The sequence below is a fragment of the Tachyglossus aculeatus genome, chromosome 22 (assembly GCF_015852505.1).
Source record: "Tachyglossus aculeatus isolate mTacAcu1 chromosome 22, mTacAcu1.pri, whole genome shotgun sequence".
NCBI classification, from domain to species: Eukaryota; Metazoa; Chordata; class Mammalia; order Monotremata; family Tachyglossidae; genus Tachyglossus; species Tachyglossus aculeatus.
In genome coordinates this window covers 46,616,353-46,642,425 of record NC_052087.1, presented here as the reverse complement: position 1 = coordinate 46,642,425, position 26,073 = coordinate 46,616,353, and the positions used below count along the sequence as shown (strand labels likewise).

The window sequence follows — 26,073 nt, the reverse complement described above, 5'->3', positions numbered from 1 at the left end:
GCAACGTGGCTCAGTGGAGTCAGAAAGTGGGCTTTGGAGTCAGAGGTCATGGGTTCAAATCCCAGCTCTGCCAATTATCTTCTCTGGGCCTCAGTTACCTCATCTGTAAAATGGGGATTAAGACTGTGAGTCCCCTGTGGGACAACCTGATCACCTTACAACCTCCCCAGCGCTTAGAACAATGTACATAACAATGTACTATGTACAAAGCACATAATAAGCACTTAATACATGCCATCATTATTATTATTACTGGGCCCAGGGCATTCTGGGAAGTGCAGGGCTGGACCAACCCACCAGTCCTATTAGTTGTGGGCACCTGGTCCCTCCCCTGAGGCCTCCAAGCTGACGGCTCATCATCATCATCAGTGAGTCACAGGAGAGCGCTTTCAGCAGAGAAATGAGATTGAGAGCCCTCTCTTCACCCACCCCTTCCCACACAGTGGCCTCTGGGGAGAGATCCACAGGGCTCGTGTCCTAGGGGTTAGGGCAGACCCCCGAATGCCCAAAGGCCAACCAAACCCAATGCAGAAGGAAGGGAAAACAGACAGAGAGTGGAAAGGGCTGGGGAAGGAGCCAGGAACAGCAAATGAAAGGAGAGAAGGAGCCCAAGAGACAAAGTCCCAAAGGTCACTGCCAGGGATTTTTTTGTTTGCTTTATTTTTTAACTTGGCTGATTCCAAGCCGATGTGTCAATTCTAATTGCGGACCAGGAAGATCTGCCCAGGGTGACTCCGGGGTCCCGGTGGCCTTTACCCTCGGCTGCTTTGAAAAGGCGGCACATTTGGGCAGCCCCATCGGGTGCTCCTGTGTCGGCTTCCCCAGTTGCTCTGGATAATATTAGCCTGTCGCCACCCAGACCCCCCAGAGGGAGCATGTGGCTGAGCATTCTGGCCGGGGGAGGCTCCTCCTCCTCCTCGTCCTTCCTAGGCCAGGCCAGCCACGAGGCCTGCATAACTCCACAGCTGATCTGCTGACACCGGCGATGGGAGTCCCCACGGACGCTGCCAAAGAGGCAGTCCCGGCCCTGCCTGCTGACAGGGAACTTAGTCCAAACCTGAAGAGCCTCTTGGGAGTGAAGCATCTGCATGAATGCTGCCCAGCACTTTGCGCCACGCCTCCCACCAGAGGTAGGGTGGGGTTGGCTCAGACAGTGTCCCCCCGGTGCTGGGGTCTGTAGCCTGACTTCAGGGCTCTGCATTCAGAACCCACAAGGTAGTTACACCTCTCCAGCTTTTTCCCTGGTCCAGCACAAAGTCTGCCAAGTTATCCCCCCCATGACCCCAGTCTTGTGGAGCTGAACCTTCAACCACAAAGGAGATCCGGCCCAAGTCCCCTAGGGAGACAATGCTTTCCTAAGGGACGATGACAATCTTCTCTGTGCCTACTTTGTAATCTTTTGATAACTTCCTTTTGAGAAGTGGCGTGGTCCAATAGAAAGGGCACAGGACTCGTAGTCAGAAGATCTGGGTTCTAATCCTAGCTCTGCTGCTTGCCTGCTGTGTGATCTTGGGCAAGTCACTTCACTTCTCTGGGCCTCATTTTCCTCATGTTAGATGGGAATTTGATACTTGGGTACTTATTAATGATGGCATTTATTAAGCACTTACTATGTGCAAAGCACTGTTCTAAGCACTGGGGAGGTTACAAGGTGATCAGGTTGTCCCACGGGGGCTCACAGTCTTAATCCCCATTTTACAGATGAGTGAACTGAGGCACAGAGAAGTTAAGTGACTTGCCCAAAGTCACACAGCTGACAAGTGGCAGAGCCAGGATTTGAACCCATGACCTCTGACTCCAAAGCCCAGGCTCTTTCCACTGAGCCATGCTGCTTCTCTAAGTGGGAGAAGTAGCACTTCTTCCACTTAGATTCTGAGTCCCATGTGGGACAGGAATTGTGACTTTCCTTATTATCTTGTGTCTACCCCAGTGCTTGACACACAGTGAGGACTTAACTAATCAATCATTCATTCATTCAACTGTATCTATTGAGCTCTTACTGTGTGCAGAGCAGTGTACTCAGACCTTGGGAGAGTACAATATAACAAGTGCTTTCTGTATACATTGCACTGTTCTAAGTGCAAAACAACAGAGTTGTTAGACACATTTCCTGCTCATAATGAGCTTACGGTCTAACTAATATCATAATTATTACAACTGTTTGATAACTCCTCAACGGACAAGCACTAACCAAAGAGGCCTAGTACTGTGAATCAATCAATCATTTGATTATTGGTATTTATCGAGTAGTCACTGTGTGCAGAGCACTCTGTTGGGAGCTTGGGAGAAGACAATACGAAAGAGTTGGTACCCTCAAGGAGCTTACAATCCAATGGAGGAGGCTGACATTAAAATAAATTAGAGCTAGGGGACAGTTCACTATGGCACTTTAAATGTTGTTTTGGTTCTCCGTTCTGTTTATTCTACCCTTTCTATGGTCAGTTTAGAGCTAATCTCAAAGATCCAGGGACTAACAAGCCATGCTGAATAGACTGTAAGCTTGATATGGGCAGAGAATGTATCTGCTTATTGTTATATTGCACTCTCAAAAGAGCTTTGTACAGTGTTCTGCACACAGTAAGTGCTCAATAAATATGGCTGAATGAATGAAAGATTCCTCATGAACATCTTGCCTCTCTAAGGGAGCAAGTCTGGTCCTCCCAGTGGTCCTTCCATTCAGTTGTTCTGTAAGAGAGGCACCAGAAGGTGTGGGTCCTAAATAAACTCACCCAAGAGGGTCCAAGGTCACCCAGAGACCCTACAGCAGAGTGGGAACTCAGTCCCCCTTCGCCCCGACCCTATCTCCACTCCCCAACCATCATGTGCGGCCCTTAGTCCCAGGCCCTGGTTAATTCCTCTCTCTAAAATCCACTTTTCTCAAGCCTTTTCTCCAGCAGTCACCCAATCCCATCAATAACCCCGAAACCATAGCAGTCTGGAAGAACAGCCAGGCCCAACCATAGAAATCGATCAGGGAAGTATGCTAGAAGTATCTGGCTCGGTGCCAGCACTTTTTAACAAGAGGCCATTGGCCGGCCTGTGGATGCCGAGGCACATTGTAAAACAGATTTGGTGGCAATACTATTAAGGTCCTGAAGCGCTTTCCAAGTTTGGCTTCAAAGACACTCTGGACACCCTGCAATAAGCAGCCACAGCCTGGTGGATAGAGCATCAAGTCTGTGGCCTTCCCATACAGCCTGCCTTCCACCATCTTGCCAGTCATCCTACTCCTGATCCCAGGGGCGCCTGATGCTGGTAAGCAGGCTGAGCACACGAGTTGGCTATAAATAGGGAAGAAGAAGAAACAACAAAAAAAACCACACAGTCACATGTTCAGAGACTCCCCCCCCCAGCTTTCAAATCTCTGTAGGCGATGTGTTCCTAATGGCAGGGAGGGCCTCTGCTGGGACCAGCCCCCCTCTGGCCCTTGCTCTGCTCTTCTGTTTCCCTACGACAGGGTCTATTCTCCTGGTTAAGGCAAAATGACAGCTTCGATCCAGAAGAAAATCCAGCACGAGTCAAGCCTGGGTCTGAAAACGAGGCGTGCATTAATAATAATAATAATGATAATAATGGCATTTGTTAAGTGCTTACTATGTGCAAAGCACTGTTCTAAGTGCTGGATTAGAGCCGTGGGTCATTCCCCCACCCGCCAAACTGGGAACAGACCCCAGCTCACCGGATGGCGAATCATTCATTCTAGGTCCAAGCTCACTGGACCAGGAGTCATTCATTCATTTATTATAGACCCAAGCTTGCTGGTCCGGAAGTCATTCACTCATTCATTCATTCCAGACCCAAGCTCCCTGGGCCGGGAGTCATTCATTCATTCAAAAATATTTACTGAACACTTACTATGTGTACAGCACTGTACTAAGCACTTGGGAGAGTACAATATTCATTCATTCATTCATTCAATCGTATTTATTGAGTGCTTACTGTGTGTAGAGCACTGTACTAAGCGCTTGGGAAGTACAAGTTGGAAACATATAGAGACGGTCACTACCCAACAGTGGGCTCACATAACAATAAACAGACACGATGAAATAAAGGTAGGTTGCTTTAAAGAGTGCCAGGACCCCAAAGCTTTCCCGTTTAGCCCACTTGAATGAAAAAGCTGTTCATCACCTTGCCCCCTCCTACCTCACCTCCTTTCTCACCTTCTCTATCCCAGCCCGCACCCTCCGCTCTTCTGGTACTAATCTCACTGTACCTCATTCTTGCCTGTCCTGCCGTTGACCCCTTCTAGACGGCGAGCCCGTTGGGTAGGATTTATCTCTGTTGCCGAATTGTACTTTCCAAGTGCTTAGTACAGTGCTCTGCACACAGTAAGCACTCAATAAATACAATTGTATGAATGAATGAATAACCCTTGGTCCACGTCCTACCTTTGGCCAGGATTGCTCTCCCTCCTCACATCTGCCAAACTAGCACACTTCCTCCCTTCAAAGCCCTACTGAAAGCTCACCTCCTCCGGGAGGCCTTCCCAGACTAAGCCCCCCTTTTCCGCTGCTCCTCCTCCCCTCCACATCACCCCGACTAGCTCCCTCTGCTCTACTCCCCTCCACACCCCACAGCACTTGCGTATATATGTTCATATTTATTATTCTTTTTATTTTATTAACGGTGTGTATATATCTATAATTCTATTTATTTATATTGATGCTATTGATGCCTGTTTACTTGTTTTGATGTCTGTCTCCCCCCTTCTAGATTGTGAGCCCATTGTTGGGTAGAGATCGTCTCTGTTGCTGAACTGTGCTTTCCAAGTGCTTTAGTATAGTGCTCTGCACACAGTAAGCACTCAGTAAATACAATTGAAAGAATGAATGAATGAAAAACCTTGGTAAGATGACGATCCCCCAGCCCCACCCACCGCCCGAGACCCCACACGGACATGTGGAAGGGGAGAGATGAGAGCCAGGACCCTCACCACCCAGGCCTTTGCTCCCCAAACCCTTCCATCTTTCACCTAGAACCCTTCCGTTGCGAGGCAGCTAAGCCCGGGTGCATTTCTCCCGCCCAAGGGTTAACTTGTAGGCTAGCAAATTACAGAGCTTTTCTGCCACTGTTTCCTCAGCTACCCATTGCCAGAGGCATCACCATAGCTACTGCAGGAACACACAGGCTATGTATGCTCCCTCTGAGATACCCAGCACCTTCATTAAGAAACAGAGTCGCTGATGGGAAACACGCATTTTCCTGTCCAGTTTATCATTGCCCTGGGCGTGCTGTAAACACGGTTCAGTCGCTGTGCTCCTCGGGGAATGGGAAATCAGCCTGGGGTAGAAAACACCCACTGCTGCTTTAGTTTCCCACTTGGTCATACATCGTGCCCCCGTCTGTCCCGTTCAGTAAGAAGGAAGATGCCCGGGGCAGTGGAAGAGACGCTGGGTAGAATGGCAGGCTGCCCACAATAATAACTGGGCTATTTTTCAAACACTTACTATGTGTCAGGCACTATACTAAGCACTGGGGTGGAAGCAAGATAATTACTTCAGACACATTCTCCATCCTGCAGGGGTTTCATATTTTAAGTAGGCAGGAGAATGGGTATTGAATCCCCATTTTGCAGGTGGGGAAACTAAGGTACTGAGAATAATAATGATGGTATTTGTTAAGTGCTTACTATGTGCCAATCGCTGTTCTAAGCGCTGGGGTAGATACAAGGTAATCGGGTTGTCCCACATTGGGCTCACAGTCTTAATCCCCATTTTACAGACGAGGTAACTGAGGCCCAGAGAAGTGAAGTTACTTGCCCAAAGTCACACAGCTGGTAAGTGATAGAGCCGAAATTAGAACCCAAGACCTCTGACTCCCAAGTTAGGTGACTTGCCTGAGGTCCCACAGCAGGCAATAATAATAATAATAATAATTGTGGAAATAATAATAATAATAATAATGATGGCCTTTGTTAAGCGCTTACTATGTGCCAAGCACTGTTCTAAGCACTGGGTGGGATGCAAGGTAATCAGGTTGTCCCACATGGGGCTCAAAGTCTTAATCCCCATTTTACAGATGAGGTAACTGAGGCCCAGAGAAGTTAAGTGACTTGCCCAAGGTCACACAGCACACAAGTGGCAGAGCTGGAATTACAAACCCATGACCTCTGACTCCCAAGCCCAGGCTCTTTCCACTGAGCCACGCTGCTTTTGTTAAGTTCTCACTAAGTGCCAGGCACTGTACAAATTGGGTTGGACACAATCCCTCTCCCACATGGGGCTCACCATCTCAATCACCATTTTACAGCTGAAGTAACTGAGGACCAGAGAAGTGAAGTGACTTGCTCAAGGTCACACGACAGGCAAGTGACAGACCCTTTCCACCTCCTTGTTCTCTGAGACTTTTCCCTGGCAGAGCGGAGAGGGGTCACGAGGGACCACTGCCTCTGCCACCCACAGAATGAATTTGGAGCCACTCTTCACATTTGGGCAGGGAAGGTGACTGTTACATTGTTGTGTTGTACTCTCCCAAGTGCTTAGCACAGTGCCCTGCACACAGTAAGCACTCAATAAATGTGACTGATTGATCGATTGATTTGACCTTGACAATATTGACAGTGAGATCCTACTCAGGTGTGTAAATGGGGCTAAAAAGACCTTTGCCACCAAAGACAGCCTGCACCACCCAGGGGTAATGTTAATATTACCCCTAAGCATGTGCAGTGCCCGGCACTGTTTTCTAATCCACCTGTGATCTCCAGATACTCTCAAGGTCGCTGCTGTAGAAGAGCAGCTTCTCTCCTTGTTTTCTCCCAAGAGTCTGCCACTCTACCTCATTATTTAAAACCATTTCATACATCTTTTAAAGCATTCTCTGCCCTTCCTACTTGCGTGTGCCCCATTTCACCCAGCAGAATTCACAAGCAGCTTCCGAGTGTCGATCAGTCATTCGTCTCGCTTGTCCTGCCCTGGTTGCCTGCATTGCAACAAGCACTGCCTCAAAACTGTCAAACGGATTGGACTTTCTGCCTCGGTTAGTTGTTTTATGTCCTGTACAAAGGTGCAAGGTAACCTCAGTGTGATGCTCACACTCATGCACACAATCTTACCATCAGCAACATCATCTTTGAACCACATCTGTGTTTTTCCATCTACTCCTCCACACAGTCAACAGGGGTCCTGAGCAGGTCTCTGCAGCTAGTAGGAATGCTTTATTAACTAGACTGAGGGACAGAAAACATGTCCAACAGCAGGGTCATGCAGAGAGGAGGTCCTTGCTCTCAATCATTAGGATTCACTAAGATCTGTAATCTGGCCAAGTTGGGTTGGATGCTAGGCTGTTGGCAAAAGTGACTTTTTGGAATTATCTGTGGGTTTCAGATACCTTCCCTTTCAGGGTTGTATCTAGAGAATTCCCAGTACTCTACCAGTCTCGACTACATGAGGGAGAGTCCAGCAGAGGCATATCCATTCTAGCTTGGGCATTGGCTAGCGAGTGGAAAGCAATCTACTACAAGTCAAAACTCCCCTGTGCTGGGCAGCAGCAGCAGGGGAGAGAGTCGAAGGTGGAGATTCAAACTTACTGCGTGGAAGGAGGCAATGGAAAACCACTTCCATAATTTTACCAAGAATACTCTATGGATACACTACCAGAACTATTGCAGCTGGAGGTGGGGCATTCTGGGAGAGATGTGTCCATGATGTCGCTATGGGTTGGAGACAACTGGACAGCATAAGACAAGACAAGATTCAGATATCCCGATTTGCCTTGGCCTGTTCCCCATGACCAGTGATAATTGAGGGTGGGCTGTGAGTGGAGTTGTGAGCATGGCTCTCTACTCTCTCCCTGTCCACACCAAAACACACACACACAAACACACACACTCACTCACTCTCACTCACTCACAGATGTTGTCTATGCCTAATGCCGTGCTCGCTGGACTCACTTCTTTGAGCTCCTTGTGGGCTGGGCAGTGGGCCAACTCTATTATATTGTACTCTCCCAAGGACTTAATACACTGCTCTGCACACAGTGACTGCTCAATAAATACCATTGATTGATTGATTGAGTTCAAAAGAAGAAGAGGATACACAAGAGAAGCAGCATGGCGTAGCATCTAGAGCATGGGCCTGTGAGTCAGAAGGCCATGGGTTCCAATTCCAGCTCCACCACTTGTCTGCTGTGTGACCTTGGGCAAATCACTTCACTACTCTGGGCCTCAGTTACCTCATCTGGAAAATGGAGATTAAGACTGTGAGCCCCACGTGGGACAACCTGACTACCTTGTATCTACCCCAGTGTTTAGAACAGTGCTTGGCACATAGTGAGCACTTAACAAATACCATTATTATTTATCCAGAGGGTCACTCTTCCTTCTCCACAGGGTCCTACATGGAGAAACTCAGAAGAGTCTCCGGGCAGGGGACTCTTTCACAGTCGGAGTAACCACTGCCAAAACACATTTCCCCCTATTGTTATTTTTCTATTTATATCTCATCCAATTCATTGTAAGGGAATTCAGGCTTGAGAATAGGAACAAAGAGTCATCGTTGCCTAGAAGAGAAAAAGAATAATGATCTTGTTCATCTGGGATGGAATTGGTGGCTTTGGGTTTCAATCCCATTGTGGCACAGATGTGTAGGGCAGCGTTTAATGCACTTGGGAGGAAGGACAACAGGCTTTTATGCCAATAGATGTTCTTTTAAAAGCAAGAAAAAGCCTCAAAGCCCTGGAAAACCAATGACATTCCGTCCAGCACAAAATGAGCATGGTGATGTGGTGACTAGTTGAGTGAGCCCAGCTATTTTTGATCACAATCCTTTCCCCTAGTCAAGGCCAGCGTCCTTCTCTGGGTACCATGAAAAATGCCCATGCAAAAGGGATCCGGGCCAAAGAACGAGGTAGTTGCGGAAAAATGTTACGTAGGTCTGTAAGCAGATTACCCTCGTTAAGAGGGGCCAGATATCTCATACACCCAGTGATGCAGCAAGCACAACCATCACTGGGTCAACAGTCAATCAATTGTACTTTTTGAGTGCTTACTCTGTGCAGAGCACTGGTTTCTGGACAGCCCAAGCTCCTCCTGACAGACGACTTCCTAGTCCCAGAGGAGTCTGCACAAGTCACTAGCATCCATGGACCAAATGGCCTTTTGCTTAAGACAATCTCTAGCCTCTCCCTGAGGTTCACACCCTCCTCATTTCTGAGAAGTGATAAAAGCATTGTCTGCTCTTTGAAGTAGCTGCGAAGGAGAATTTGGTAGAAAACAAAGCAGCAAGTAGTGGGGAAAATAAGCATGAAGGAAATCTTTGGATTTGGGGTCGGTTTGGACTAGGAATTAAACCGGAGGAGCCGGACAAGTGTCTCGGAAGCAGAGCAAGAAGAAGGTACTAAAATGCTTTTCGTTCGCTAATCTTCAGTTCGCTCGCCGTGACTCCACATCCTCCTCCTTCTGCTTTCATGAGAAAAAACTGCAGTCCCCTGGCTTGCACAAAGAGCCTGGCATATTGCAGAAAGGCGAGGGGAAAAACCCAGGCAGAGGAATGTAGTAGGTGACCCCTATAGGAGATCTCTGGAAATTTCCTTCCAATGGTTCTGACTTCCTCCCTGACACCAAGAAACAGTGTTGTCTTTTGAACGGAAAAGATCCTTTGGCCTCTTCGTTCTCCTTTTTCCAGAAATCCGAACTTAGATAATAATAATTGCGGTATTTACTAAGCACTTACTATGCTCCAGGCACTATACTAAGCGATGGGATGGGCTCTGTCCATTAGGCCGCGCTACTTCTCTAGTGAATGGGAAACTTGGCAGGAAGGCGGTGGGATTGAGGGTGGAAAATACCACTGGTAGAGTTAGAATGAGGACAGACAGGCACTGGGGTGGGGGGAGGAAAGGCATCACATGCCAAGACCCTGGTGTCATTGGCAATTATACACCTGCTTTCTGCCTGTTTACTCCACTACCCACAGAGAATGAGTTAAAAAGAAGTTAACAAATAGGCAGTAAGAGCAGTCTGCTTTCCTCATAAGGTCCTAGAAGAGTGTCTCCCAGAAGGATGGTTAGACTTAATAATAATAACTGTAGTTTTTTAAGCGTTTACTATGTGCCAGGTGCTATACTAAGCGCTGGGATGGATGAAAGCAAATTGGGTTCGTCCCTGCTCCACATGGGGCTCACATTCTCAATCCCCATTTTACAGATGAGGGAACTGAGGCACAGAGAAGTGAAGTGACTTGTACAAGGTCACAAGGCAGACAAATGGCAGAGCTGGGATTAGAACCCAGGTCCTTCTGACTCCTAAGCCTGTGCTCTATCCACTAGGCCATGCTGCTTCTCTGCATTTGGCTTTACATCTTTAAAAACAGAGACGACGTCTCAATCCAGACAGGCTAGACTCAAGAGTTTCCTTCGAGAGAGTTGTAGAGTCTTCCAAGAAGCTCCATTCTCTTTGGAAGAAACAAATGGTGGTCCACACTTCCGTCCTTCCCCGAAACGGAGCGTTTACAGCGAACCCCCAGTCTAACAGTAATAAAAATAATAATGATGATTGTGGTATTTGTTAAGCACTTACTATGTGCCAGGCACTGTACTAAGCGCTGGGGTGGAAGGAAGAAAATTAGGTTGGATACAGTCCCTGTCCCACGTGAGGCTCACAGTCTCAAGTCCCATTTCACAGATGAGGTAACTGAGGCACAGAAAAGTGGAGTGACTTGCCCAAGCCCACACAGGAGACAAGTGGCAGAGCTGGGATTAGAGCCCATGACCATCTGGCTCCCAGGCCTGTGCTCTCTCTATCCACTACGCCATGCAGTAGAATTTATTGAGCAGTTTATATTGTCCCGGCCTTGAAGAGAGAGAGTTGGTCCCAGCCTAGGGCTTGTCCCAGGCTCTCTAGCTGTTTCCCACTCCTCTGGGCTGGGACATCCCATTCTCCTCTTTCCCTGCAAGAAAGACTGAGGCAGAGGGATATTGACTTGGCAGAACCATGGGGAAGACCCAAATCCACTCTGACCTGGAGTTTCCTGAGGCCTGAATTAGGCCAGATACCCACCTCCCCAGCTCCCTGAAGTTTCCCAAACCATGAGACAGAACTCTAAATATAAAAGGCTAAATCCAGCTGTCATGGGACTCTGAGGAGAGTCCTCACCCCAGTTCCTGGGGGAAGGATTAACACCAGCCTGAGAGGGGTCCAAGATTCTGGGAGAGTGGGGGATGGGGAACAGGGATCTCTGCAACTCACTGGGAATCAGAAACCTCATTTGGTGAGTGAGTTCAATTTTTTTGCCCACTGAGCGGCTCCAAGCAGCAAAATGGGCGGTCTGGACTTCTAAGCTCCTTTCATTTCCCTTCCTGCCTTCTAGTGAAGGAGTTAAGGAAGACAGAAAAGGCCAAAATGATAGCAGTAGGAGGGAGAGGGAGCAGAAGCAAAGGGGCCTGTATAATCCAGAAGCATAGCCTAGAGGAAAAAGATACACACCTGGGAGTTGAGTTCTAAACCCACTCCTGCTATGTGACCTTGGCCAAGTCACTTGTCCTCTCTAGGCCAGTTTCCTCATTTGTAAAATGGTGATAACATTGTGAGTTCTGCATGGTTCTCCCCTCTACAGAGGAACTGGTCACAGTCCTGAGAAATATCAGTCATCCTAGAGGGACAGAGACGTCCACCTCCGGAAGACTCCTACGGTCAGGAGAATCATCTGGGAAGTGCAGCAGGGGCAGCTATCACACTCTCCCTCCCAGCTTCCTCTGAATTAAGGAACTTATTAAGCACTTAATATGTCCAGAGCTCTGGGTTAGACAGAAGATAATCAAAACAGAGTTGTCGTTGTTAGCTGCAGTTTCTTGGACTGGAAAGAACAAGAACAGTGGTTTCAGTCATTCAGTGGTATTTATTGAGCACTGAACACTGTACAGTACACATATCACTGTACTAAGCACTTGGAAGAGTGCAATACAACAGTGAACAGACACATTCCCTGCCCATGGCTTGTCCCAGGAATGACCCTGCTTATGTCATTATGACACCAGCAAGTCAGCCAGTCAGTCAATCGGATTTATTGAGTGCTTACTGTTTGCAGAGCCCTGTACTAAGCACTTGGGATAATACAGTAGAACAATAAACAGACACATTCCCTGCCTGGTCAACTAAAAGCAAGTAGGGCTTTTCCAGCCTCCACCTCAGCCCTAATCCATTCCCTGCTGCTCTCCCGAGAGACTTCAGGTGGGCAGAAAGAAGGAGATCAAATGAAATTCAAATTCATCTTTCTGCTCCTTTTAAGCCATTCTAGAGAAAGGTTCGGGGAAGTGATGGCTCAGCTACTGGGGATTTGAGGATGACCTGTGGATTTGGATTATCAAGGCTCTCTCCCACTCTCCCTGTGGCATGGATAATTGAGAACTGCTTGATAAAGCCAAATAACTAGATCCCCACTGACCACTCCACAGGCACCCCCACCCCAATCTTTAGTTACGTGGGGCGGGGCTCGGTGACTGGGAAGGGAAGAGCTGACTCGTCACAGGGTTTGGTATTCAGGGGGTTTCATCTTCACAGGCAGAATTTTTTTTTTAGGCACTTCAACTATCACTGTCAAGTGTTCCTACATCCTGGAAAATCTTGCTGAATTCGTATTCCAATACACCAGGAGGTGAGAGAGGAATTTACATACCACGGTTCTTAAACTCGCAGTGTTCAACGAAGCATGCAGTAGACTCTTAGAATTCCCAGAAACGTCACTCTGTGCCAGCCGGGCCAATGGTTGCCTGTCTACAGTACTGGCAATAAAGTAGGATTACACATCAGGTCTGCTGACAGGGTATCTCTGTGCCTCAGTTTCTTCATTTGTCAAGTGGGATTAAATATCTAACCTCCCTCCTACTTAGACAATGATCCCCATGTGGGACAGAGACTGTGCCCCACCTAATCATCATTTATTTACCTCAGTGCTTAGCATTTAGTAAATGCTTGACAAACATCACAATTATTACTTTCTTAAAATATCTCTCCTCCTGCCAACTCAGACCCTTGCTCTCCTGAACCAGGGCTGGCAGAAGTGGGGGTTGCTGGGCTCAAACAATCAATCAATAATATTTACTGAGCTCCAACTGATCATCTCCCCAGATGATCAAAGTCTTGGGGGTGGTTCATGTCCCCCAACAGCTCTAACCATAGTTGGGGTTAGCTCCTGGAAAGAATTTCTGGGTACTCTGCTCCCAGAAATGAAATATTCTGATTAGCTGCAGTCATCGTTAACGATACTGTAAATGTCTCCCTCACCTCAGCCCAGGCACAGACAAACATTTAATTATACCCAGCAATGTCCCTCTGCAGGAACTATTATTGCACCCAATTTACAGGTGGATGAAGTAAGGCATGAAGGGGAAATAGCAGGTTCAAGGTCAAACACTTGATCGGTGACAGAAACAGAAATAAAATCTGCATTCCCAGGCTCAGCTTCTCCCTTCCCCTCATCTTAACCATCAACCAATTTTTTTCCATCAGTTCCCTGGAGAAAAAAAAAATATTTACTGCAACACTACCTCAGAATAAAGATAATGCGATTTAACAAGGAGAAAAAAAAGAGAAGGATATCCAGAGATAGAGACACAGAGAGAGAAGAGAACCAGAAACAGGAAGGGGAGCAGAGACTGAAAAATGGGAAAGGGAGAGACAGAGAAAACTCTTTACATATGTCCTTCCATGCCCTCGGCAACAGAAAACATGGGAGATGCGACCTGTGTGTTGTGTTTGTGTGTGATGGGCTCACTCACTCAATCAATTAATTGTATTTATTTAGCACTTACTGGGTGCAAACCAATGTATTAAGTACTTGGGAGAGTACAATATAAGCAGATTGGTAGGCATGTTCCCTGCCCACAATGAACTTACAGTCTAGAGGGGGAGAGAGACGTTAATATAAATTAAAAAATTATGGCTAGGTACATAAGTGCTGTGGGGCTAGGTAAGGGGTGAATAAAGGAAGAAAATCAGGGTGAGGCAGAAGGGAGTGGAAGAGGAAATGAGGACTTAGTTAAGGAAGGCCTCTTGGAGGAGATGTGCATTATATCGTCCATCTGATATGAAGAGAGAGAGCATTCCAAGCCAGAAGCAGAAAATGGGTGAGACGTCAGTGGCGAGATAGACGAGATCGAGGTACAGTGAGTAGGTTGGTATTAGAGGAGCGGAGAGTGCGAGCTGGGTTGTAGTAGGAGAGCAGAGAGGTAAGACATTCCAAAACAGCAGGCCTTGTCCCTTCCTTTGCTCCCCATTCCACACACACACACACACACACACACACACACACACACACACAGAGAGAGAGAGAGAGAGAGAGAGAGAGAGAGAGAGCTACATTGTCCCACTCTCACTGGTCTGTCAAGATATCTCTCAGGATAATGCTATATATGTCCTGTGAGTTCCCAGGAAGGTGATTTTGTAGAGCCGGCAGTCACAGGACATCACTTATGAGTCATTATGGATGATGGCTATGGGCGTCACGTTGGGTTAGGTGGGTGGGATGGCTGAGGGCACCTATCTTATGATCTCCTGCCTTTGGGGATCATTTCTCCCTTTATGGGAAATTAGAGGACAGGACACAGGAAATCCTATACTTCAACCCAGAGCAAAGGTCACATAAATCAGATTCAAATCAGATGGGTAGATGAACCCAAGCCCAAAGATACACAGGCTCAGAGTGTGCATGAAATCAGGTCCTGGGCAAGGAACAATGGTAATAAATGTGGAAAATGGGCCCTAGCCATGGTGCTGGCCTCCCAGCTACCCTAAGCACATTCAATGGGGTACGGAGAGAGACTGAAAACATCTTACAGGAGGTTAGATTGCCTTCCTCACCTACAAGGAAGCTTTGAACCCATTTTCTGGCATGGTACTTCCAGGCCCTGGACTCTAGAATACAGTTTCCTGCCTCTGCAGGGATGAAGCCCTCAGAGAGGAACGCCAAGGACATGGACAGACCACAGATCACAGGTGCCCAAATCCAAATCCATGGGAGGATTGGGGAAAATTAATCTTTCCCCACTGCTGGGTGAGCAACGCTCTCACCCCTCCTCATCTCAGGTTTCTGATAAGACCTGAGTATTAACAGTCAGGGCTGAAAAGATCCAAAATGGTGGCTTTATGGCCTGCTAGCTCTTGGAAACCTCTCCCCTCCCAGTCCACATCTCCCCTAAAATCTCTGCCTGGTTTTCACATCTATTTTCACCTCCATACTTAAAATGGAAAGTTGGCACCTGTAGAGGACTCCTTTGGGGAGGGACAGGGAACCATTCAAGCAGGATTTTCCTGGCATAAGGCAGGTTACTGGAACGTAGCACATAGAGACAGGATTGGCCGAGGGGGAGGAAAAAGGAGAGATCTGTTCCATCCTGTGTCCGCCCCACTCCTTAGCCTTGTGAGGGACAAACAGCACACATATTTGTCCCTCCCCAATTATCACCTCATTATTGACCCTAGGCTTAATAAAAGAAGCACTGACCACATTCCAAGAATAGGCAAACCGATATGCAAACATGCCCCAATCCCTTTTGAGGCCACAGTTTAGGTACTTTTAATAACCGGTTAAGAACCTATTTTTAAAATGGGCGAGCAGCAGCCCTCTGTTCTCTGGGCAGCTCAGAGCATCCTGTTTCCGGATGCCCCCCAAAAGGCAAATGCAGATACCACCCACCCTTAAGCACCACAGCACTAATTCCTGCCTTGGGGTGAAAGGGCCTGCCTGTTGCCGTTGCTGTTTTTAAGCTGCAAACGTTGTTCACATTTCCAGAGAAGTTTCATGGAGGCAGACTGGCCTAGTGAATAGAACATAGGACAGGGAGTTAGGGGACTTTGACTCAAGTCTTTGCCAGCTTTGCCACTGATCTCCTGTGTAGCCTTGGGAGAGTCTCTTACAGTTTCCTAATCTGTAAAATGGGGATAAGATGGATTGTGTGTGTATGTATAGGAGCGTGTGTGTGATGTGTGGGACAGGGACAGTGCCTGATCTCTTAACCTCTTACCTAACTAGTACTTCGCATATACTAAGTGCTTAAGAAAAGCCACTACACGGTTGGCTCCATTCATTCATTCAATTGTATTTACTGAGCACTTAACATGTGCAGAGCACTGTACTAAGTGCTTGGGAGAGTTAACTATAACAATCAACAGGCACGTTCCCTGCCCACAATGGGCTCAGGCTTTGGCAGACCCACTGCTGACAGTACACGGAACGTACCTGCCAACTCTGTTGTACTGCACTCTCCCAAGTGCTTCGTACAGTGCTCTGCACACAGTAAGCATTCAATAAATATCATTGAGGATGATTATAATAATAATAATAATGGCATTTGTTAAGCACTTACTATGTGCAAAACACTGTTCTAAGAGGTGGGGAGGATAAAAGGTGATCAGGTTGTGATGACAGCTGCCTGGTCATCTATCCCTGACCACTGTTCTCTCTTGATTACCACCTCTGCAGATGACAATTAAACTGGATGTGTAGACACCATGACTGCACTGTTTGCCTCCCTAACCAAAACGGAGGCTGGGACTGATGTGGGCAGAGATGGGCCTTCCTCCCAACCAGATAATAATAATAATAATAATAATAATAATAATGGCATTTGTTAAGCACTTACTATGTGCCAGGCACTGTACTAAGTGCTGGGGTGGATACAAGCAAATCAGGTTGGACACAGTCTCAATTCCCATTTTCCAGATGAGGTAACTGAGGCCCGGAGAAGCGAAATGACTTGCCCAAGGCCACACAGAAGACAAGTGATGGAATAGGGATTAGAACCTATGGCTTTCTGACTCTGAGGCCTGTGCTCTATCCACTAGGCCATGCATTCGACCTCCAGGATGGAGCCCTCCTGGTTCCTGACTCCATTCCTCCCTTCTGCTTCCTCCAGCAGGAGCTATTTTTCTCATTCCTTCATTATGCTTGTCCAGTTTGCCTTCCTCCCCCGCCATCTCCCCATATCCTACCCCCCACCCAGATCCCATCTTTTTGTCTCTCCTCTCCTTTAGTTGTTGTGACCAAATGAATCAATCCACATCATTTCAGCTCCATTTCTGTTTTGTCTATTCAAGTTTTCCCAATTACCTCCCTAAAGAGGGGATGGAGTGGGCTGCGGGACCAGCAGAGTAAGGAGAAGATGGGGTGTGGGTGGCAGGAGGGAAAGAATACGTAAGGGGGAGAGGAGGGAACAGAAGATGGAAAAGGTAAGGGGGAGGAGGAGGAGGAACAGGTAAGGGAGAGAGGGAGAAAAAAGTAAGGGGGAGAGGGAGGAACAGGTACGGGGGAGAGGGAGAAACAGGGGAGAGGGAGGAACAGGGTGGGGAAGAGGAAGGAACAGGGTGGGGAAGAGGGAGGAACAAGGTGGGGAAGAGGGAGGAGCAGGTGGGAGAGAGGGAGGAACAGGTAGGGGAGAGGAAGGAACAGGTAAGGGAGAGGAAGGAACAGGTGGGGGAGAGGAAGGAACAGGTAGGGGAGAGGAAGGAACAGGTAGGGGAGAGGAAGGAACAGGTAGGGAAGAGGAATTAACAGGTAGGGGAGAGTAAAGAACAGGTAGGGGAGAGGAAGGAACAGGTGGGGAAGAGGGAGGAACAGGGTGGGGAAGAGGGAGGAACAGGGTGGGGAAGAGGGAGGAGCAGATGGGAAAGAGGGAGGAGCAGATGGGAGAGAGGGAGGAACAGGTAGGGGAGAGGAAGGAACAGGTAAGGGAGAGGAAGGAACAGGTAAGGGAGAGGAAGGAACAGGTGGGGGAGAGGAAGGAACAGGTAGGGGAGAGGAAGGAACAGGTAGGGGAGAGGAAGGAACAGGTAGGGGAGAGGAAGGAACAGGTGGGGGGAAAGAAGAACAGGTTGGGTAGAAAAAGGAACAGGTGGGGGAGAGGAAGGAACAGGTAGAGGAAGAGGAACATGTAAGAGGGAGAGGAAGAAACAGGCAGGGAATGTGTCTGTTTATTGTTATAAAAGTGTACTTTCCGAAGCGCTTAGTACAGTGCTCTGCCCACAGTAAGTGCTCAATAAACCCGTATGAATGAATGAAGGGAAGGAACAGGAAGGGGAGAGAAAGGAACAGGTAGGAGGAGAGGAAGATAGGGAGAGAGAAAGGAACAGGGATGGGGAAGGGAAAGAGAGAAAGAGGTAGGGGAGGAAGAGAAGGCAGGAGAGCAGGAATGGGGAAGGAGAGAGAGGGAGGGAGGAGGATTTGAGGGTTGGGGGTGTCCTCTGTCCCAGGCTGGCAGCTCCCACCCCGTTGGTTCAGGGCAGGCTGGTCCCCTCCTGCTGGTGCTGCGGGCGAGTGGCGCAATGTCACCGGGCCCGTGGCCGCTGAAGGAGGTTTGCGTCTCTGGGCACGGGCACGAGCACGGGCACGAGCCCCGCATTTCCATAGGGCGCGCGCACACACGCGCCCGCGCGCCGGAAAGGCTTAACCCTTAAGAGCCCGGGCCGGACCTCGCCGCCAGGGCCCCGCCTGGGGACCCCTGCTCTCCCCTCTGCTCCCCTGGGTCAAGGGTCAAGGGTCTGTGCCACCCCCTGCCCTCCCCAGGCCCGGCAGGCTCCGTCGGTGGTGGTCCTGACCCTGCCAGGATTCCAAGGGCCAAAGGCAATCGGACCCCCCACTTCCAGATCATCCTCCCAGTCAGCGCCTCTCCGCACCCTGGAGACTTGGGGAGGGGGACCCCGGCTCTGCCACCTGTCTGCTGTGTGACCTTGGGCAAATCACTTGGCTTCTATGGACCTCATTCATTCGTTCAATCGTATTTATTGAGCGCTTACTGTGTGCAGAGCACTGTACTAAGCGCTTGGGAAGTACAAATTGGCAAAATATACAGACGGTCCCTACCCAACAGCGGGCTCACAGTCTAGAAGGGGGAGACAGACAACAAAACAAAACATATTAACAAAATAAAATGAATAGAATAAATATGTACAAGTAAAATAGAGTAATAAATACGTACAAACATATATACATATATACAGGTGCTGTGGGGAGGGGAAGGAGGTAAGGCGGGGGAAGGGGGAGGAGGGAGAGGAAGAAGGGGGCTCAGTCTGGGAAGGCCTAAAATATCACTTCCAGAATGTAAATTTTCTTGCTTCTGCTAGTCCTGTCACTGGATTTTTGCATTTGGTTGATTTTGGGGTTTTAAGTCTCTTTATTATTTTTTAATGGTATTTGTTGAGTACTTATGTACCAGGCACCCTACTAAGCGCAGGAGAAATGGGGATGAGTGTGAGATCCATGTGGGACACCTTGCATCTACCCCAGGTCTCAGTTACCCCAGATGTTAAACGGGAATCGAGAATGGGAGCCCCACGTGGGACAGGAACTGTGTCCAACCCGATTGGCTTGTATCCACCCCAGTGCTTGGTACAGTGATACAGTAAGCACTGAAAAAATACCACAATAATAATAATTATTATTATTATGGGACGGGAGATGGACGTGGGAGGTGGGTCCCAGAAGGTACCACAGCCTCGTGGGGTGACCTTGACCCAATCACTAACCCTCGCTGTGCCTCATGGTTTCCCACCCAGAAAAAAGGGTGGGAAGGAGCACTTCCATTCATTCATTCAATCAATCGTATTTATTGAGTGCTTACTGCGTGCAGAGCACTGTACTAAGCTTCCACCGAATGTCCTGAGGCCTTACACCGCCTGAGGGACGATCGAAGGACAGGGAGGGAAAAATACAGCTCCTAGGGAGAAGGCAGAGGGGCCTCACAACATCATGCTTCATCCGCAGGAAGACATGGAAGGACTTTATCATTTAGACTTCGTCCAAAGCGGATGAAGCAGCATGGCCTAGTGGATAGAGGCCAAGCCTGGGAGTCAGAAGGACCTGGGTTCTAATCCTGGCTCTACAGCATGTTTGCTGTGCAAGCTTGGGCAAGTCTCTTAACTTCTCTGTACCTCAGTTACCTCATTTGTAAAATGGGGATAAGACTGCGAGCCCCATGTGAGACATGGACTGTGTCCAACACGATTAGCACATATCTATCCCAGTGCTTAGTGCAGTTCCTGGTACATAATAAGCACTTAATACCATTTTTGAAAAGTGCTGTCAGAACCACCGCTCATGGGCCAAAACTTAATGGAGAGCATCGGGGCCCTGTGACCGGTGAGACTGCCTGTGTGTCTGCTTGGCCTCTCTGGACCCCCGACTGCCACGTGGGGCTTTGGGGGAAACACGTTTCCCCTCCCCTGCCTGGCCATTTTCAAGGCCCATGAACAAGATCGGGACATTCCCTTGAAGCTCTGAGGCCTGGCATCAAAGCTCTTACATCATGGGCAGAGAGCCTTGGACTTAGATTTATTCATAATTATTATAGCCTGATTTATATCACCAGCACTCCAGAGCACCCTATAAATCACCAGTGAAGGAGAGAAAAATCAATTCTTGTGAGGCAGGAGAGAGGAATCTCCAAATGATTCCAGAAGTGGCCTCGATCAAATCTCACTCTTTCTAGTTTCACTTCAATCCCTCTGGGGAACTCCCGGTGGGAAAACTCTGCTTAGTAAACTCCCTGTAGGATCAGCCCGCCCTTTCAGGTTCAGAGTGGGGATGTGGCGGTGAGGGGGGTGGGGGGGGAAATAGTGAAGCTGAAATAAATGCTGATCTCGGCTACTGGCAAGGCCTCAAGATGGCTGCTTTTACTCCCTAGGTGTTTTCCGGGGGTCAGAAATGCCCAGAATCAGATGGAAAGGCACCCTGGCCCATGGCCTGGGGAGCATCCCCTCTCTCCGCTGGCTCGCACAGCTCCCTGCCGAGCGGCGAGCAGAAACGCTGAGTTGATCAATTCGTCGTGCCAACTAGATCAGGCATTCCAGGTTATAAGGAGGAGTTTTTTTTCTTTGTGACTGTGGAACAGGCTGCCTTGTGCTCCCCAGGAAAGGCGGCATCAACCGCTTCCTCACGGGACAGGGAGCTGGCAAGGACCGAGGTTCGGGTGCCAGATGTGAGATCCAGGAAGGCGCTCTGTAGGCAACCGGAAAGGTTCTCAACATCAACAAAGCAAAATGGGTCCAGGATATGTCTTCCCCCAAACCTCTTGGTCTTATGACGACGGCAGCACTGATGGCTGGGGGTAGTGTTTAGCACAGAGAATATGGAGAAGGGAGAGTTGATTTGAGGTGACACCACACACACACACACACACACACACACAGGATTGACAAAAGGAAAGATCCTTCACCACCGGCAAATCTCCAACCAGACCATCTAGCCGAGGAAATGGGGGTGCCTGAGGTTTAGTTTGGGGGGGACTGGGCTTAATTAGCTTGAAGATGGAAAGGGCAGGAAAAGAGAGAAAGACGCCTTGGAAAAGGAGACAGTGGAAGGCAGCAGGGGAGCTGGATAGCTGAGCCTCTCTTTAACCCCCAAGGTTACTGCAGAGGGGAAAGACTCCCCTAGGTCTCTGCCTGACCGGATTCTCATGTACCTGCCCCAGTGCCTGTCACAGTATTTGGAATATTAACAAACATCATAATCAACTAAGTCTGAGGCAAGCTACCTGTGGGCTTCTCTACCACGACAGAGAGCAAGGAGGAACAACAGGGAAGCTTCTGGAGAAGATGGGAACCACAGCGACAGAACTAACCGCTCCACACAGCGGGTCATGGGGATCAGCTCGGAGACCTTCCTGAACCCTGTGAGACCCTGTCCTGTGCAACTGGTGGTGTTGGGCAGAGGAGGCACAGTGAGGGGAGAGGGGAGGAATCCAGAGGCATTAAGCATGTGGGAGAGGGCAGTGTTCTCTGTAAGACAGCATCCGGCCCACTCTGACGTGGTCATTAACGAACGTAGCTGAAGGTTCTGGGTTTCTGGTTCCCCCCACCCGGGCAGAAGCATGACCCCTGGCTTCTAGGCCCCAGAGCCAGGACGCCAGGTCTTGAAAAAAAGTCTCCCAGCTTCGGGACCTCATCTTAGTCCCGCTGCAGAGGGGAAGTTGGGAAAGGACTGGGCAGGCACAACATATCAGGGCAGAGTCAACCCTGGCACCGGGCCCCCCATTTGCTGGTCTTTAAAGACTTTTCTTAGACCTGAATTCCCTCCCTTCCACCTAACTTCTCTCTGAAGCCTCCAAAGCCCGACTGTCCAGTATTTCCCCTAAGAAATATGTTCAGGAGAGTTCCCCTACCCAAAGGCAAAGAAATATCAGCAGCAAAATCTTGGTTCACTAAGTGCCTGCCACCCGGGCCCGGGCCCTTGGTGACGGCAGAAATTCCATTAGAAGTTGGCTGTCCCCTGAGGGAGGGAGGGAGGAAGCAATAGGAAAGGGACCCGGAATAAAGCCTGACTAGGTCCCACTTGGCAAGGGGCAATTAGGGACAGATTGGGGAAGCCAGAGGAGGACTAGATCAGCCCTTCTGAACAAGTGGTGTCTGAACTCCTGGTGGTGTTCCCCTGCCACGTTCCTCCGGGAGAAACCACTAGCTTGTTTTCCTAAGGAAGGATGCGGGAAATCTACTTGCTTGTCTGCTTTATGTAACTTCGGTTGCCCTTTGAGGTCAAGAGGCTGTTTGCTGCTAAGGCTTGGGCTCCGCAAATAGCAATGCACCCAGAAATGTGGTTTTGGTTCCCTGTTCTGAGTTTACCACCTCTTCTCCCTCCCCACCACCAGCACAGGGAAGGTTCTTCCTGGTTGAATCTCAACCGAAAAAAAAAAAGCAAAGCTTGCTGGTCTCCCCCATCCTTTTTCTGCGCCACCTACTTGATCTAGTCTAGCCTCCCTCCTGGCTCGCAGAGGCCTCCAGGCTCACCCGAAGTAATGGGGACGAGAGCTGAGGGTGTTCCCACACTGTCATCGCAGGCTGGGGTGCCCCTGCCACCCCTGCATTAACTCACCCCAAACTATGCCCAGATGGGGGAGGCAGTGCCCCGGAGACGTAGACTTCTCTCGGACCCCCGGGGCATCCATCCCTCCACCCTCTCCTCCCGTGGCCTAGCCCCACGGCTTCGGTTGAGGGGGCAACCCACTCTCTCCTCCTCGGCCTTGCCCAGACTCAGAGTTCTGAGGGCCCTGGAGACACACGGTAGGGGGATAGGGACTCTAGGCCCGCGCATCTGTGTTTCCCCCTCCCAGGTGACCTGACCATCCGCAAAGCCTCCGGCCTCACAGGTCTGCAGTCCGGAACCGGCCGTGGGGCCCCTCTCTGGGCTCCCTCGCAGCCCAACCACCCTCCCTACCCCTCATCTCCGGTCTTTACCCCTAGCCGCCGTGCCAGGCCCCACATCCCACCCCTTCCCCACCTCTCTGGGGTCTCTCCACGCGCCCAGCCTGATCCCAAAACGTCCCCCTACTCTGAACTGGATCCCATCCTGGGCGATTTGGGATGGAGACCCCCGACCCCTGGTTTAGGGGTTTGGAGGACGGGGAGGGGGTCAAAGCCCCACTGAGCGGTGACTGCAGATTGGGATCAATCCCTCCTCCCTCCTGTGTCCGTGCTAAGGGACATATCGATCATCTCACTATTAGTTACCGATCAAGAATTACAGCCCTTTATGTTTTCTCCCATGGATTATTTTACGGGTGTTAACCGCCCCCCTCCCTGGCCTGTGCGGATTCGGCTGAGCCCGGCCAGCAGCCTTGGGGTTGGAGCAGCTCCTCCCACCCCCCAATTCCCTCCCGGGCGGGACATCGCCCGACGTTCCCCCCAACCTCCATTCCCTTGCCCCCCACCCCTTTCGAACCGGCCCTGGAAGGGAGAGAGGGTGGGCGAGAAGGGGGCGAGGGGAGCGGACCCAGAAGAGAAGGGGGCGTCTGGGAGGCAAGAATAAAACTGCGACAGAGCGGGCTCCCCAGTGCGTGTCTGGCTGACCCCGGGGAGGCATCAGCCTCGGATGGCCGGAGCCCAGGCTACCCCGGACGGTGGGATTCCTAGATCCGACACCCCTTTGCCCCCACCCCTCCCCGAGGGGAACGTGGTGGCCCCCCTGGCCGTCCAGGGCTTCAGGGAGGTAGAGGGGAGAGTTTTGGTCCGGAGACCACCCTCTGCTAGTCCCCCGCACCTCCCCAAGAGGAAGGCCAGTGGGGGGGGGGGGGGGAGTTTTGGTGCGGAGACCACCCCCTGCTAGTCCCCCGCACCCCGACCCTCACCAAGGAGAGACCCCCCCACTGGCCAGCCAGGACTTAGAGGGGGTGGGAGTTTTGGTCCCCCCGCTCTCCTCCTTCTCCCCCTTCCCAAGGGGAAGGCTCCCCTGGCCGGCCAGGACTTCGAGGGGTTTGGGGGGAGTTTGGGAGCGGAGACCACCCCCTGCTAGTCCCCCGCACCCCGACCCTCACCAAGGAGAGACCCCCCCCACTGGCCAGCCAGGACTTAGAGGGGGTGCGGGTTTTGGTCTCCCCGCTCTCCTCCTTCTCCCCCTCCCCAAGGGGAAGGCTCCCCTGGCCGGCCAGGACTTCGAGGGGTTTGGGGGGAGTTTGGGTGCGGAGACCACCCCCTGCTAGTCCGTCGCACCCCTCCCTCTCCCCCAGGGGAGTCCCCCCGGCCGTCGAGGGCTCGGGGTTCGTTGATTCATTCATTCAATCGTCTTTGTCGGGCGCGTATTGTGTGCAGAGCGCTCGGGAAGCCGCTCGCGGGGCGGGAGGGGGGAAATCGTGGTCCGGAGAGGCCCCTCGTCCCCAGCCTCCGTCCGTCGGTCCCCGGGGGAGGGGGAGGGGGCGGCTTACCCGAGCGTAGCGCGAAGAGTAGGGGTCCTCGAAGAGCGCCCAGACGCGGGGCTGCCAGCGCCTCCAGAAGCCGGCCGGGCGTCCGTCGGGGGAGTCGCTGAGGGCCAGCCGCTTGGTCATCTCCAGCTCGTCCTCGCCGTCCCCGGAGTCGCCGGCGCCGCCGTCGTTGTCGGGGTCGTCGGCGCCGTTGTCCAGGGGGGCGCCCCCGAAGCTGTCGAGGGCCTCCTCGGCGTCGCGGTGCTGCCGGTAGGTCATCCAGCAGCAGGGCTCCACGTCGGTCTCGTCGATGCCCCAGAAGGCCAGCTCCTCCTCGTACAGCGGGCCGCACACGTCGGCCGGGCAGTGCAGCTTGCCCGTGCGGTAGTAGTTCAGGATGTGGGCGAACACCCCCGGGTGCCGGTCGAAGAAGAACTCGTCCGCCCGCGGGTCATAGTCGAAGTGGCTGTGGGCGTCGGGCTCGGCCAGCCAGGCCAGCCGGGTCCCGGGCAGGGTGCGCAGCGTGCTGCGGTAGGTTTGGTGCCGCGTCCCGCCCACGTTGATCACGATGCGGTCGCTGTCGTCGCCTTGGCCCATCGCGGCTCCCCCTCAGGCATGTCGCGGGCCAGGGGCGCCCATGGGAGCGGCCGGGAGGGCCGGGCCACCGGACCCCGGGGGGCCTTCCGGAGGGCACCCGCGGGGCACGGCCGGGACGGGCACCCCTGCCACCGCCCCCCACTCCCTGCGGGCCCCCGGCTCCTCTTCTCCTTCGGGGAGCCCCCAGACCCCCCCCCCCACAAAAGACCGTGACCCCAACCAATCCGGGCCCCCCTCCCCGGTGAGGATGATGCCGGTATTTGCGAAGCGCTGACTCGGTGCCAAGCGCCGGAGCCCACTCTGCCAGCTGGGGAGGGAGGGAGAGAGAAAGCCAGGCAGCTCTCCGGCTGCCGGGGCGGGACGCGGGGACAGATGCCTGCGGGGGACAGGGGTGTCCAGATGCCCAGCGGGGAAGAGAGGAGGAGGAGGAGGAGGGAGGAGAGGGGAGGAGGAGGAGGAGGAGGAAAGAGCTCAGCGGGGAGCAGGGACAAGTGGCACCCGAGCCGGAGCGCCCATCTCAGCAGAGGCGCCAAAACAAACCAACAAAAGAAAAATGGATAAGGGAGAAGGAAAAAGACCCCAGTGGGTCCCCGAGACGGTGGGAGGGCCCGGAGGTCCTGCAGGAGAGGGCTGGAGGGGCGGCCCGGGGCCGCTCAGAGGGGCAGCGGGCGGGGAGGGCTTCTCGGGTCCTGCCCCCCGCCTCCGGCCACCCAAATGCCCCCAAGCCCCCGCCCCGCGGCGGAGCCCGGAAGCGGGAGCCGGGGATGCGGCTGGGAGCGGGGAAGACAAAAGAGCCGGGAAAAAGCAAGGGGGAGGTGGCTGTGCCCGCTGCGCCCGCTGTGCCCGCTGTGCCCGCCGCCCCGGATCCTTGCCTCGGCCGCCGCC

At 51.4% G+C, this 26,073-nt stretch overlaps 1 protein-coding gene across 2 annotated transcripts in view; it reads right to left on the bottom strand.

Moving 5' to 3' along the window:
* Positions 1-25,269, bottom strand: part of KCNC1 (potassium voltage-gated channel subfamily C member 1) — a 138,375-nt gene extending 113,106 nt beyond the window's left edge. For both annotated transcript variants that reach the window (XM_038764144.1, XM_038764143.1), the window contains exon 1: positions 24,616-25,269. In XM_038764144.1, coding sequence (XP_038620072.1) covers positions 24,616-25,188 — 573 coding nt within the window. In that variant the 5' untranslated portion in view covers positions 25,189-25,269. The remainder of the gene's footprint in view (positions 1-24,615) is intronic.
* Between the last annotated feature and the right edge of the window lie 804 nt (positions 25,270-26,073).